The sequence below is a fragment of the Thunnus maccoyii genome, chromosome 21 (genome assembly GCF_910596095.1).
Source record: "Thunnus maccoyii chromosome 21, fThuMac1.1, whole genome shotgun sequence".
In the NCBI taxonomy this organism is placed as follows: domain Eukaryota; kingdom Metazoa; phylum Chordata; class Actinopteri; order Scombriformes; family Scombridae; genus Thunnus; species Thunnus maccoyii.
Window position 1 is genome coordinate 24,446,189 of NC_056553.1, and position 14,117 is coordinate 24,460,305.

A 14,117-nucleotide genomic window follows, 5' to 3' on the forward strand; every position below is an offset into this window, starting at 1 on the left:
ACAGCATGTATGCAAGTAGAATTACTGTAAATTCTCAAATAGTGGTCGTAGCCTTTATTGAACTCCCAGTGCAAGTCCTTAATTCCTAATTTTTTATATTTCCTGGTTTAAAGCAAATTCAACACTTCCTCCATGTTTACCCATTGTCTTAACAAACATACAGAGTACAGTTCATGTGGAATTCAACAGTGGTAACACTTTACTTTAAGTCCCCTATAAACAATAAAAACAATTAATAAGACTATAATGGAGGAGTCCACAGTAGTTATAGTTGATGACAAATACATTAATAAACACTTATATCTGCCTACAAGTATACTACCAGACAAAAGTTTGGAGACACTTTCCCACAATTTAATAAATGTTCCTATACTTGCTTATAAATGCTAAACCTCACCACTACTTGCACAGGTGTGAGAGGTATCATTCCTGTCTTTTCTTGTTAGCTTTTAATGTGAAAAATCTGCATGAATAGTTGAGTTAAATAGACTGTAGCTTAAGTGATTGAAAAAAAAAAACAGCAAAGGGGAAGTGATTAGAGATGATCAGTGAATCAAATCAGTAGTTCTGAAAAGGAAATCAGAAGCAGTAGATTGGTTGGTATTACATGACTGTTTTTGTAGTGCTGTGAAAACGTACATTATAATTAGCTATTAAAGTAAAGGCAGATCCACCCTGCTGTTATATGTTGGTGCTGTTGATTTTTTGAAACTTGGCCACCCACTTTTATTTGAGAATTTACTGTAATATCTGCTGTCACACTGTGTAAATTCTATTTTCAGTCTGATAAATGATGATATTGATCAGAAACTTTATCAGGGAATTCATTAAAAGAAGAGTTACAGTAGAGAGGATCCCCCATGCTCACATTATGTTAAAATGTTATTGTTATTATGAAAGCCCAAAAGACATTAACATTTAACAGATAGATGATAACAGAAATGTAATGAATCCCGTGTGAAAAGGAGGTAAGATACAGTACAGATAAAGCTATGGACACATATGTTGAAACATTTTATGTTAATTTAATCGAAGTAATAGCATGATTTCTAAATAAAAATAACATAACTAACTTCAAAATGCTTAAACAAGCTGCATAATGTCAGTAGAAAGATGAACACCTCTTCAGCTTCTTCATATAACCTGCAGTCAAATGAGTCTGTTTGACTGGCCTTGTTTTACTGGATAAATTGTCATATTTTATACTGTATTTGTACATTTTTTACATAATGACTGTTGTTCACTGTGATAGAAAAGTAGGTCACATACACACACACACCGACAGTCTTTGCAGAAACAAAATGAAACTCCTCTGAAACGCTATCGGCACTCTGCCAGACTTCCTGCCAGGTTTGCTCTTTCATATGGCTTTCCTTTCTGTTTTCCCTCCCGCTCCCATCAACACACTAGCACATGTGCCACATAAAGTTGTTTTTTTTTTTTTTTAATTCTGAAAATAGAATTTCATGCTTACCCTCAGAATGTCCACACATTGAGGAGCCAAGATCAGCTTCTGGGTTTTATTAAAAAATCATATCTGGTCCAGTCTTTGGTGTTAATGTTGTGTTATTATGAATATGATTGAACACAATATGATTGAACACAGATGAATCAGTGCATATTTATGAGAAAGCCTTTAACTAGATTTAGCATGACAGACCAGAGCCTGTTTTTTATTATCGTTTTCACGGGTTTATTGAGTTAAAAATGTCATCACTTCAGAGCTTAAACCTCGAGTTCACACTCATTCAACTAACCTCTGTCAGGTGTAAAACACTGTAGCTGCTGTGATGCAAATTGTTGTTGTAAATGCAGCGTTCGGAGGAGAATTTTTTGGGTTTTCCACCTCCTCTAGCAGCATGTAAACATGGTAGAAGACCAAGGAGCAGCAGAGTAAACAAAGAAGTGAGTGAGTAATGCTGTGGTAAGCGCTGTGTTATTTTAGGATTAAACTGTTGGAGTTTGTGTTGGCCTTGTGGGTGTGTACTGAACAGGAGGATTTAAAGCTCTGTGCTGAAGTCAGTAAACATTTGCAGTCAAGTCCTTATCAAGTCAAAAATGAGCTTTATAAGGAAATGAAGTATATCTGAGTTGATTGAGGCACATTGTGATCAGTTTTGCTCATTTTTAAAAGGTTATTTCAGACATCTCTACTCATAAATTGGTAACATTACTCATAGTGATGCCGTTTCTGTGACTTTTCTTCATGCTGTGATGACAGTGATGTTTCTGCCTTTTGCGATGATGAATCTCATGTTAAAGATATTTTTCTGCTGCTTTGATGGTGATAATGTTTCTACCCCCTAATGTTTCTGAGAGGGAATAATGTCTCATTAACGTGATAGCATTGAATGGATTACGTTCCATCAGTCTGACTCCGGCTGGTCTTCACATCTCAAAGCATGTTGTGTGTATACTTCAAGTTCCGCTTTGCACTGACAGGCATTCTCCCCTCACCTGGATCACACGTCCAGACTGCCAGTGAGAGTAAAAACTTATAGAGCCAGTTGAGTTTGGTGTTTGGGCTGATTGGTTCTGATGTTAGTGCAGTGGTTCAATCTAAATCTCCAACCCTATCACCAGACACAATGTTGATATTAGTCAATTCTGGAAAACCCTGGTTTATGTTCAATTTGAATGTTTTTTAAATGATTTCTTTCTATAATCATAGCACATGGCATATAAGGCATGGTTAAAGCTGCACTAATCAATATTTTTAATATATTACACAGTGGGTCAAATGTGGAATGGGTTGCTTGTAATTGATGAATGCGCAGCAAATTCATCATTCATGTTAAACTTTCTCCTTGGACACATCGTGTAGTGTTTTCACTAAATCATTCAATCTTCATAATTATACAGTACTTAGAGGTATTAATATGAACTATCAACTATATTATCACCTTCTCCCTTCTTCACTTTGTTCTATTTTACCAAGACATAACTTTATAAGACTTGGAAGAATAACCAGAGCTATTACAAATGAACTGAATCCATACCTGCTTTTAAAATAACTGGTTTAAGATCATTTTTCTGTACATGCACTAAAATGTGTTATAAAATCCCACATCACATCCGAAATTCTCCCTTCTTAAAATTTAAACATTTACACAGATATTTCCTTCTGAAACAAAATTCTCACCACTAACATCTCAATAATCAATATTATTCCCTTTGAATTCTGTTTAACTTATTTTATTGATAATTCACTCTTAAAAATAGGTAATTATATATATATGAGGAATATTTTTTTGTGGAATTTGTTTACTTTTATTCTCTGCCTGCCTTGTTTCATATTTCTATTGCTTTTGTCCCTGCAGCTCTAGAGAGCATTTTAGTGTCTTTCAGCTCATTGTTTTGGTTGACAGCCTGCTCTTATCAACCTCTGTTTTCTGCTAAAAAGCTCTGCTGAACCTACTGTACACTACCTGCCCAGCACCAAACAGCAGACAGACAAAGTTAGTGACCAGCTGGTGAACATAGCGGAGCATTTAGCAGCTAAAGAGCCAGATATTTCCCTCCCAGGAGTTGGTAGAGAACAAACACAGAGCTAAAAAAAAAGTTAGCATCAGACTCACATTTATCAGGTGGACACATACATGGCTCTAAACGATTGCTAATGTCGTTACATTCAGGTGCATGTGTGAACAGGCAACAGTTTGCTAACATGTTAGCCATTTCAACATTTTAAGGTGATAATAGTTTTGTGTTTACAGCTTGTTTCCTGCCCCCAAGTTGCCATCAATGAATACTGCTTTAAGGTTAGGGCTAGATCATGGCTATGGTTATAAACATTAACTGTTGGACTGCGACTGGATGCAGACTATGAACTCCCCTCTATACAACCTGGATGCGCTACATCCATGTTACATACACCACCCATCCTCCACACCCTGACTTTCCACTTCGCTACCATTGACTTTATATAAAGATTTATATACAGTCAATGCTCACCACATAAAGAACACACTACTGCCCACTTGCTGGAATGTGGGGATTCCACATCCTAAATGTATGGCGTCCAGTCTGACAAGTGGTATAGTGTTATCCCCAGCCTTATGGTAACTTACCCCATACTGTCTCTCTGATGTCCTGTAGGCTCAGGCTTCTCCCCTCCTGTTGGCCATCTTCCAGTCCTTCGACCCAGCCATGACCTAAACCATTTTCCTGCAGCCACTGACCAAGCCTTACCTCCAAGTAAGAACCAACACCTCCCAGTCTTACTCTGGAGTCACACCTTGGTTTGCTGTGTGTGTGTGTGTGTGCGTGTTTCATTCAAATGCATGCTGCTGTGTATGTTTGCTTTTCAAACATATTCTGCCTCCTCTGTGTTTGCAGTCATCATCTCATCCTCTCTTCATGCAAACCCCTTTATGTTTAGATGTACAGCTTTACACTGCTCTGCTGCTTGCACTCTGTATTGGATGGTTGAATGGCTTGCTAGTCTTTTGCTGACTCAGAGCGGGAAGATCAGCTGCCAGAAGGTCCAAAATCCACTTAGCTGTTAGATCATCACCCAACAGGGAGTTCTTAAACCTTTTTCTGTCGTTCTTCTTATGCAAACACGGAACACGGAGCACACAACCTGAAGCGTCTGGAAAAGCGTCTGGAAAGTGTGTTTGTCCTGACAAAGTGTCAAATCAAACCAGCTCATTCATCTTATACAAAAAATTGCTTCAACAACAACAAACAAGCTCTGTGTGTGTGTGTATATTTGAGGCACCTGTTAATTTTACAAGCTAGAAAAGTTGTGTAACGTCACATGTCAGTAACAAACAATGTCACTGCCAATTCTCAATTAATTTGGAAAAACGCACTTGTTTTGAATCTAGTTCTGGACAAAATTAGCAGCCCACACAAATATCCTTCTTCTTTGAACCTGGAAGTTTTATAGTGGAAAATTAGCCACTAATAAGCCTTATAACTGTCAATCACATACCAAAGGAGACGCTCAGTCGAGAGCAGTCTTCCCTATTTGGATATTTGTTTGTGTGATGAACTGATCAGGAACTGAAGATCGTCAAATTGAAGTAAAACAAGAACATTGGAGCAATTAACAGTTGTTGATGGCATTTCTGAGAGCTGATGGTAAGACCACAAACACACACTTACAAATTAATGATTTTCAGTTTCCTCTACCTTTTTAGCTATGTGTTGGCATGTGCATGATTGCTACCCTGCATTGCCTGTGCACACATCCTCAGAAAGGCCCTACACACCCATGGTGAAGCCACATGGGTGTTTTCACTTATTCTGCCTGATTACTCTTTCTCAGAACAGTGTGGGGGCGTTTAAAAGCTGTTGTTGACTGACACCTCTGAGTTTTGTTGCAACTCTTTGCATAGAAAAAAGAACATATTAAATGTTATTATTGGTTTGAGAAGTTTGATGACTTCATGTAAGCATAGTTCTTCAACATGAGCAGAGGTCTAATCAGCCAGAATAAGTGGAAACACCTCCACAAGATGCACTTTAAAACAATCTGATGGCTTTTGTCTGAAACAGACAACAATAGCAGCTGTGTCAAAAAGAAGAAATATTATTTAGCTTATAGTTCAACTGATCAATCAGCCTACAACTGATATAAGTGAATATTTCATGGAGAGTTCTTAATGCATGCATTCTGCACATCAGTATCACGACTTACCCATAATTCCAAGGGGCAGTGACAGTCAAATTAAAGCCAATAATTAGAAAATTAAAGCAATTTAAAATGCGAAAACAGTGTCTGACAGGTGTCTATCAGATGCTGAGAGTGTCAGACATGGGAACGGCCAGAGACGAAAAGTAGGCACCATCAATGGTACCATCAGGACCCTTTAAAGAGTAATCAAATACACTTACTGGTAGTGACTCAAGCAGCTGCGTTGGGGCTCCAGTGATTGCAGTGATTCAGAGGGACTTTGTATCCACATTAGGATAGACTGTCTATGATCTATGCTGTAGAAGCTTCAGTGCTGTTGGTGTATATTCTGATATCAAGGATCAGCTATATTGAGAAACTGCTTTTTTTCCAAATTGATTCAGTTTGACATGAAACTCATTTTTAAGAGTTTGACATAATGCACGCTCTTGTCTCTGCAGACTTCTGGCTGCCACCACTGTGAGCTGGGACCTATTATGACTGTTTAGGGTTATTATTGTTATTATTATTATTGTCAGTTAATGCCCACACAGCAGGAAATCTGGCAGAAATATCATTAAAATGATGGAAATTGACAAAAACAAATCAGCATATATAAGTGGGAACTAGAAAGTGCAGAGTATGTTTACTTGATGAATCATTTCTTTTTTTTTTTTTTTTTACTTGTATTGCACAATTCAGAAATGCGACATCTGTTATTGAAATCACTAATCATCATTCCTCCTTGACTTTCACTATGTTGAGGCTGATCACAGTGCAACAACACAGAAGCAGTGTGAGGAGCAGCTGTGTTCAATCTTCTGACACTATAGACTGGATCCATTTACAACACTTACAGGTGCAGGATTACACTTACATCTAGTGACACTCAGCTGATCTTCCAGTTTGAGCAGGAGAACAAAGTCCCCCTCAATCACAGCCTCATTTCTACAGACTCTAACTGAACATTATTAGATCACATCATCACCTCAGATCTGACCCAAGGCACCTTCAGTCTGATTAAATGGAGCAGGGCAAGAAATCCATGGTTGCCTGAACACTGACTCCTAAAATATGCTCACTGGTAGTGAGAGGCTGTTTGTCTCTCACTCTCTCTGTGTTTGTGTGTGTGTGTGTGTGTGTGTGTGTGTGTGTGTGTGTGAGTGGGCAGAGCAGTAGTGACATCCAACAGAGGGTTTTTCTGTCCTGAGGGGGCAGTCTTCATCTTCCTCCTCCTCTTCCTACAGCAGTTAGTCAGAGCTGAGGAACGCGGCCCTCGTCTCGCACATTCACACTGTGGCCATTTATGAGCCAAATAAAGTCATCAGTGTGACACATCAGTCAGCCACAACAACTAGAACAACAGGTTTCCACAGAGGTTCTTTAAAAGTGCTTCTGTCAAATCTCCCAAAACCATTAAGCCAACATAAGTTAATACAATCAAATAACAAAGATTACAGTCATCATTAAGGAATAAATGTTGCCAGTTTTGACCTTCATAAATCATCATTATAAGCTACAAACCTTTTGTAGTAGAATGTAATAATCTTCATCCTGTCATTATTATTTCTACCTGTACCAGTAGATTATAGGAAATACCTGAATTTACTTTATTTGCTCAAAACTGAACTACGCTGATTTATAATATTGTCAGACTCACGGTGGACAGTTAAAAAGAATCAAAATCAATGCAGCAGAACCAGAGATATCATCGTTTTTATTCCATGCATTCATCCTCGTCACAACCTGGATCCTACATTACCCACAATACAACTGGACTTGATTCACTGGACTGGACAGATTCACATGAATTATGCTAGTAGCAGCTAATGTAGCCTGGAGCTGCTAGCCTCCAGCAGAGATGAGGAGCTACAGAGGTCTAGCTAACCTCACTTCTTTCTTACTCCACACCCTCAGATGTCTTTCATTTCAAACTTGTAGTCTTCAGTTCCAACGGAACATTTTCACCACAGCTCTATGAATAATTTTGCATCTTCAGCTCTTGTTTTGGTTTTACAGCCTGCAAATTTATTATTTTTCTTCAGTCTCACTTTGTTTCCAGCCCTTGACAGCTTAAGCTCTGATAGACCCACTGTACACCACCTGCTCAGCATCAAACAGCAGACACAGTTAGAGACTAGCTGGTGAACATAGAGGAGCATTTAGCAGCTAAAGACACAGATATTTTTTCTGGAGTTGGTAGAGACCAAACCAGAGCTAAAGGAAGAGTGAATATTGGGCTGCAAATGAATGCTAATGTTGCTCTGTGTGTGTGTGTGTGTGTGTGTGTGTGTGTGTGTGTAGAATGGCAACTCTTGGCTAACAAGTTAGCCACAATAACTTTATAATGTGATAATATGTCAGTGTTATGTTTCTAGCTTGCTCCACTGCTCCCACGTGGCCACAAAAAGCTATCAATGTAGGTTGAAGGTCTCCATTGCAGACAAAAATGACTTGATGAGATTTTTCTAACCTCTAATCCAAGATGAATTGACTTGTTTTGACACATTTAGAATTGATTCTAAATTGATCCTGTATGTCAGTTTGCTGTTTTCACCAGTGGTGGACACAGTGTTTCATGCACACTTGCAGTAACTGTATTCCTGCACTCTATTAACGGTTTTAGCTTCTTACAAAATGGAAAAATAAGCTTATATTCTCTTATCATTTAGGCTCAGATCCAACAACCAATCAGCTTGTCAGAAAAGACCTGCAAGTCCTGTTGATCTCCAAGGCAGGCATCAGACCATGCATGAAAGGATTAGTTACCAACTCAGTGTTGGTTATATGACACACAGTATCAACATAGTGGGAAAACACCCTCCATACTCCACCTCTATTTGTCTTTGAAACAGAAACTCAGTTCCTGTGAGTGGATGCTGGACAAATATAAGCAAAAAGATTTATAATTGAGGGATTCTGAAATTTGGAGTGAGTGATTTATGAAACTGAAGATTTACTTGCTATTTTAATAACATAGTATAATCTATTAAACTACAGATTACTGAGATAAGTAATGTTAATGAACCACAAAATACTGTTTGTATGTATGTCAATTTAACTAGTTTAGTGAGTTATATAAACCAAATGTTACCTTCAGTTATACAAGGTTAACAGTGTGATAAAAATAATGCAATGAGTCTCATTATGTGCATGTTTAAAATGGAGCTTCATATGTTAAATCATATTAACTATCACATCATATTTTTTTCCAAAGAGCACATGGAAGAGTAGAAGGCAGTATGAATATTGACCAGTACAAACCAGTTTACATCCAGCTAACTGAAATGTGATTGACAAACATATCCTTCACAACGGAATAGTAATGCAGCTTCTTCCTCACCTCTCTGCTGCCACAGACTGGGAAGCTCGCATCGACAGCCACGGCAGAGTTTTCTATGTGGACCATGTCAACCGGACCACGACCTGGCAGAGACCCAGTCACAGCGGCAAGTGTAACCACGGCATCCCTCGATCAGGATCCACACATCAGATGGAGCAACTCAACAGGAGGTGAGACCAGCGTTGCTACAGCACAGAGAGGATTTCATCTGAGAAAGTTTTTATTTGTTTCTTTATTTATCATCTCCTACACAGTCTGTCTCTGGCATTTCTTTGTTCATATCTAGTTCACTGGAGAAGTGAAAAAGTATATTTTTGCACTGCCTATAAATAAAAAAAATATAAAATTATATTACATCTAAACTATGATTTTAAGTGTACAAAACAACCACAACACAAGGTTCATTCAGTAGTTGTTCTGGAGCTTTGCATTTCGATGGAGCAGGTGAAGTTTCCCCGTTGACATGATTGTACTGTAGATGTTCAAATTCCCATTTTTTTGAGAACTTTAATCACTTTAATAACTGGAAAAATATGGGACTGGGTAAATGGATTTTTAAGCCATTAAAAGTAGACTTTATTTTTGCTTTCACGTTGTAATTAAAATGCTAAGCTGAGTGTTGCACAGAGTTCTTTTTCTCAATGTTATGCATAAACATATACGCTATACTGTATGTTAAAAATATCACACCTGAATGAACACCTGAACATCAGATTCTTGTTGTGTTTTTGTCAACTAAATGATTTGGAAGTGAAACAATGAGGATGGATGAGATCAGAAGAGAAGAGGATGTCTCAGTCAGTGCTGTGTTGTAAGCTGATACATTATAGTGGAGTTAGGCTGACATCTGCTGACTGGTGAAGGAACTCAAAGCGTCAGCCTCTGTTTGTGCAACACACATTTCACGCAAAGAAGTGCAGTGCACTGCATATCCGGAGATAAGCTCATAAAAAAACATGCAACACATTTAACATTATGCAAAACCTCCACATATTACATAAATGCAAGAACTAATGAGTGTTGAAAAGAGATAAATCTGTCTTTGTTAGCCATGACGACACCCTTTAAGAATCCAGTAATACTCCACAAGCCAACATGTTTCATCCTTCATGCTTAGAAGACCACTGGTTGTTTGTGCAGGTACCAGAGCATCCAGAGAACCATGGCCACAGAGGAGGAGGGCGGCAGTCAGAGGTTAGAGAGGAGCAGCAGTACAGAGACAGACACTGATTCTCCTCCGACAGGTATAGCACTCATCCTCCCCCCACTTTAAAGTATCCTCTCTGTCTTATTATAGCATTATTCCTGTAGGCTTTTATATTGTTTTCCCTCTCATTTGTGTTTACAATAACCTATTTTCACAGACTGAAGACATAAATAGTGGATTTCATTGCAATTGTTCATGTTCTGGTGTAGTACTTTCACACATTGTAATGATGTAATTATGATAGATGTTTATTATGTCAAAATCTCCTTGAGTAAATAGTTTAAAAGTACTCAGAAGTATACGAAGTGATTTATCTGTCTCCAGGCCCCGCCTCCCCTGTCAATCACCAGAAGATCAGCCATCTCCTCCAATCACCTGCTGTCAAGTTCATCACACACCCAGAATTCTTCACTGTGTTGCACAGCAACTATGTGAGTACTACACTCACACACCTGACACATGGCCTGTGAATGAAATCTTATGGTTTCTGTTCCAGTAAAATGTTCAGTGTGCTTCAAACATGTCATCTGACCAAATCTAAAGGCAAGAGTTCCTTTAACGGCTGACTCTGTCAGACAGTCTACCCTCTCACTTCCAGACATGTGGCTAATAAAGCAGGATGATTGTTGTTTTCTTAAGTTCTAAAAATTGTCGCCATATTGCTGCTTTTATGTTGTTGTTTTCAATTAACTTTCAATTGGACATGGATTACTGCCAGCCGCTCTCAAGAGAATGTAATGGCTGCATGGAAGGAAGGAAATAAACTGAAACACTTCCAGCTTTCTAATCATTGAAAATCACTGAAAGTGCTCATTACTCACAGTGAACATATAACTTTATTATTTATCACAATCAAAATCTTTCTGTTATCCTCTAATTTCCTGTCTGTGTCTCTACTATCACTATCAAATAAAGAATACAAATAAAAAATGAAAATGTCAAAAAAAAGTTTTTTGTCATGATCATTTTAACCAATCCATAACTATCTACACGCATACTTTTGATAAAATAGAAAATGAAGTATTTAATGCAAAGCACATACACACACCATCTTTCCTACACACACACACATACTCACAAAGGCTCACCTGAAATAAAATATAAATAGCATTTTCTCCTCTCAGCGACACAGGACTTTGTTCACTTTTATAGATATAAAAGTAAACATGCAGCTGCTTTGTCTCTCCAGGCAGCCTACCGGATGTTCACCAGCAGCAGCTGTGTGAAACACATGATCCTGAAGGTGCGTCGCGATGCCAGAAACTTTGAGCGCTACCAACATAACCGAGACCTGGTGGTCTTCCTCAACAAGTTCGCAGACACTCAGCTGGAGCTGCCGCGGGGCTGGGAGATCAAGACTGACCCCCAGGGCAAGGTAGGACACCTCCCACATGCAGAATGACCCTTCCATGGATGTATGTGAGGAGATGGATTTACTTATAGTCAGCAGTGTGTCATACATGGAAAGACTAGCGAAGCAAAATGAACCAAGGACAAAACACTGGACTACCACTCATGTTCAGCTGTATTTTAAGCAGCATGAACACCAGAGAAGGTCATTCACAACAAAAAGACTCCATCATATGGTTAGCTGAAGCTATATACTGTATATTAAAATGCACACACTCTCCAGAGCATTGTACTGAATATGATATTATATTGTTTTTCTTTTGGAGCTATTTGTCAAATCTAAATCTGAATCAGAGATCATTTTAAAATCTATATCTTGGAGTACAAAGTTTGCATCACTTGTTTCTGCTTCCCAGTCTTTCTTCGTGGACCACAACAGTCGAGCCACGACCTTCATCGACCCTCGCATCCCTCTGCAGAACGGCCGGCTGCCCGGCCATCTCGCCCACAGACAACACCTGCAGAGACTGCGTAGTTACAGCGCCGGGGAGGTACTAACATGACTGGAGTTTCTGCTTATTTCCTGCCCTCTGTTACTTTTTGGAGTGTTGTAAAAAAAAAGCAGCACAATGAATGTAGTTTGAGATGCTCTTCATAGGATGATGATGAAAAAGATTATCAGATAGCATGAGCTGATGCACGTTTTACTCCATATTTGTTTTCTGTATGTATAACAGTAGTTTAAAGGATCAAGTCTGCTGTTATTAACACCGAATGCCTTGAAAAGACCAAAACCAACAATGTGTTAATACTTTCTGACTTTACTGACATTCATCTTTAAAAAAGGTTTTTAACAAACGTTACTCAAACAGGAGGAAATAGTGTTTTTGTTGGGGACTATTTTTAGCTGCGGATTAATCCACATTTAGTGCTCTAGTGAGTATTTCTGGCAGCAGGACAGTGTGTGTGTGAGTGGGATTGAATCAAAATAAACAACAGTGTGTGTGTTGATGGTAATGAAATGAAGGAACATGTGGCTCATTGATGTGTTTTTAATAGTTTTTGGATGACAGTGGAGCTGTGTGGCACTGAAGTATAAGACATATCAGGCTTTGATACACACACCATACTTGTTAATACAGTTGATAAATTCATTGTTGATTTTGGAATGTAAATGAAACAATGGCCTGGTCACTTGAGGGAGTATTAAGTCATGAGAAAACCTTTGTTGGTGTTTCTCTCCAGGCCTCTGATGTGTCCCGGAGTCGTGGAGCTTCTCTGATGGCCAGACCTGGAAACAGCCTGGTCGCCGCCATACGAAGCCAGCATCATGCTCCATGTAGGCGCTGTCATAACATCCCATTACTAATGAATATTTACTGTGTCAACACTAGCTAGTGGTTGTGCTTCATGTCATTTTATATGCTGCAAGATGTTAATGTGGTCACCATGTTGGATCAATTTGAATTTTTCAAAAATGCATTAATATGAGTTTACAGTCCATAAATCTAGATTGAAGAATGAATTAATTCTCAGCTGTGGTGATGTGTTCTCTGTCTCTCTCTCACCAGCTTACAATGACAAGATTGTGGCCTTCCTTCGACAGCCAAACATATTTGACATGTTGCAGGAGCGACAGCCCAGCCTGAGCAGAAACCATGCACTTAGGTATGCTTCTTCCTCAAAGAACTAAATAAGAATGAATAAAGTCTGTTTAGATTTTTTTTGTACTTCCGATATGTATGTAATGAGGGTTCCTGGTTCCTTGTTCCTGCCTAAAACAGATTTATCTGAAGCTAATGGTAACGCCTCAACAGTCTCATTTAGACAGTTCAAATGTGTAGTTGTTGTTTTCAGAGATACAGTACTTTAACTACTCAGTACCCTTTTGCTGTTCAGTGTCATAAACAGAAACATATATTAGTATTATTACTGCTACTCTGTCTTCCTCCCATTCTCCTTTTCTTGTTCTTTTCCTTTTTTTCCCCACACATATATTTGAAATCTTACCCACGTTCCAGGCAACAACTATCTAACTAGATAGTCAAATGATAATGCTATAACCATTACAGTGGAGTCTATATATAGTTGTTATGACTCAGACTCAGAGAACCACTCGCTCCATCATGTGGAGAATAAGGAAACATGTCTACTAGATGTCTTAGTATCTAATCCATAAAATGTCTTTTTTAAGAAATTTCTTGTTCTGAGTGCATAAAAACATCAAGACGTACCATGAAATGTGTTATTGATGACAAAGATGTTTCATAAAGGCAGCAGGTGTTATATTATTCAGCAGCACTGCATGAAAAATGAAAGCAGTATCAAAAAGTGCTGAAAAAGTAAGCGTTAGCTCACTTAGTTTATCATGTCAGGCCCTGAATAATATTCCTATACTATTCATGTAATATACTTTATATTCTCATATATAATTTCTAACATCAGTGTAGTATTTTTTGCAATATTATATTTCTTTGTTAGCACTATTGTATTTCATGTCTTTATCTGATTTTGCATTTGTTTTAATTTATCATATGATGTAGTAGCATATGTTGTGTTGCAGCCAATCAGCAGTGAGTTTATATATCAGTATA

General features: G+C 38.3%; 1 protein-coding gene across 3 annotated transcripts in view; it reads left to right on the plus strand.

Moving 5' to 3' along the window:
- The window catches only part of LOC121887978 (E3 ubiquitin-protein ligase HECW1), an 81,520-nt gene that overhangs the window by 47,686 nt on the left and 19,717 nt on the right, over positions 1 to 14,117 (plus strand). For all 3 annotated transcript variants that reach the window (XM_042399176.1, XM_042399178.1, XM_042399177.1), the window contains 8 exons: positions 4,099 to 4,197; positions 8,983 to 9,136; positions 10,107 to 10,210; positions 10,498 to 10,604; positions 11,363 to 11,548; positions 11,940 to 12,074; positions 12,769 to 12,862; positions 13,095 to 13,191. In XM_042399176.1, the coding sequence (XP_042255110.1) occupies positions 4,099 to 4,197; positions 8,983 to 9,136; positions 10,107 to 10,210; positions 10,498 to 10,604; positions 11,363 to 11,548; positions 11,940 to 12,074; positions 12,769 to 12,862; positions 13,095 to 13,191 (976 nt within the window). The remainder of the gene's footprint in view (positions 1 to 4,098; positions 4,198 to 8,982; positions 9,137 to 10,106; positions 10,211 to 10,497; positions 10,605 to 11,362; positions 11,549 to 11,939; positions 12,075 to 12,768; positions 12,863 to 13,094; positions 13,192 to 14,117) is intronic.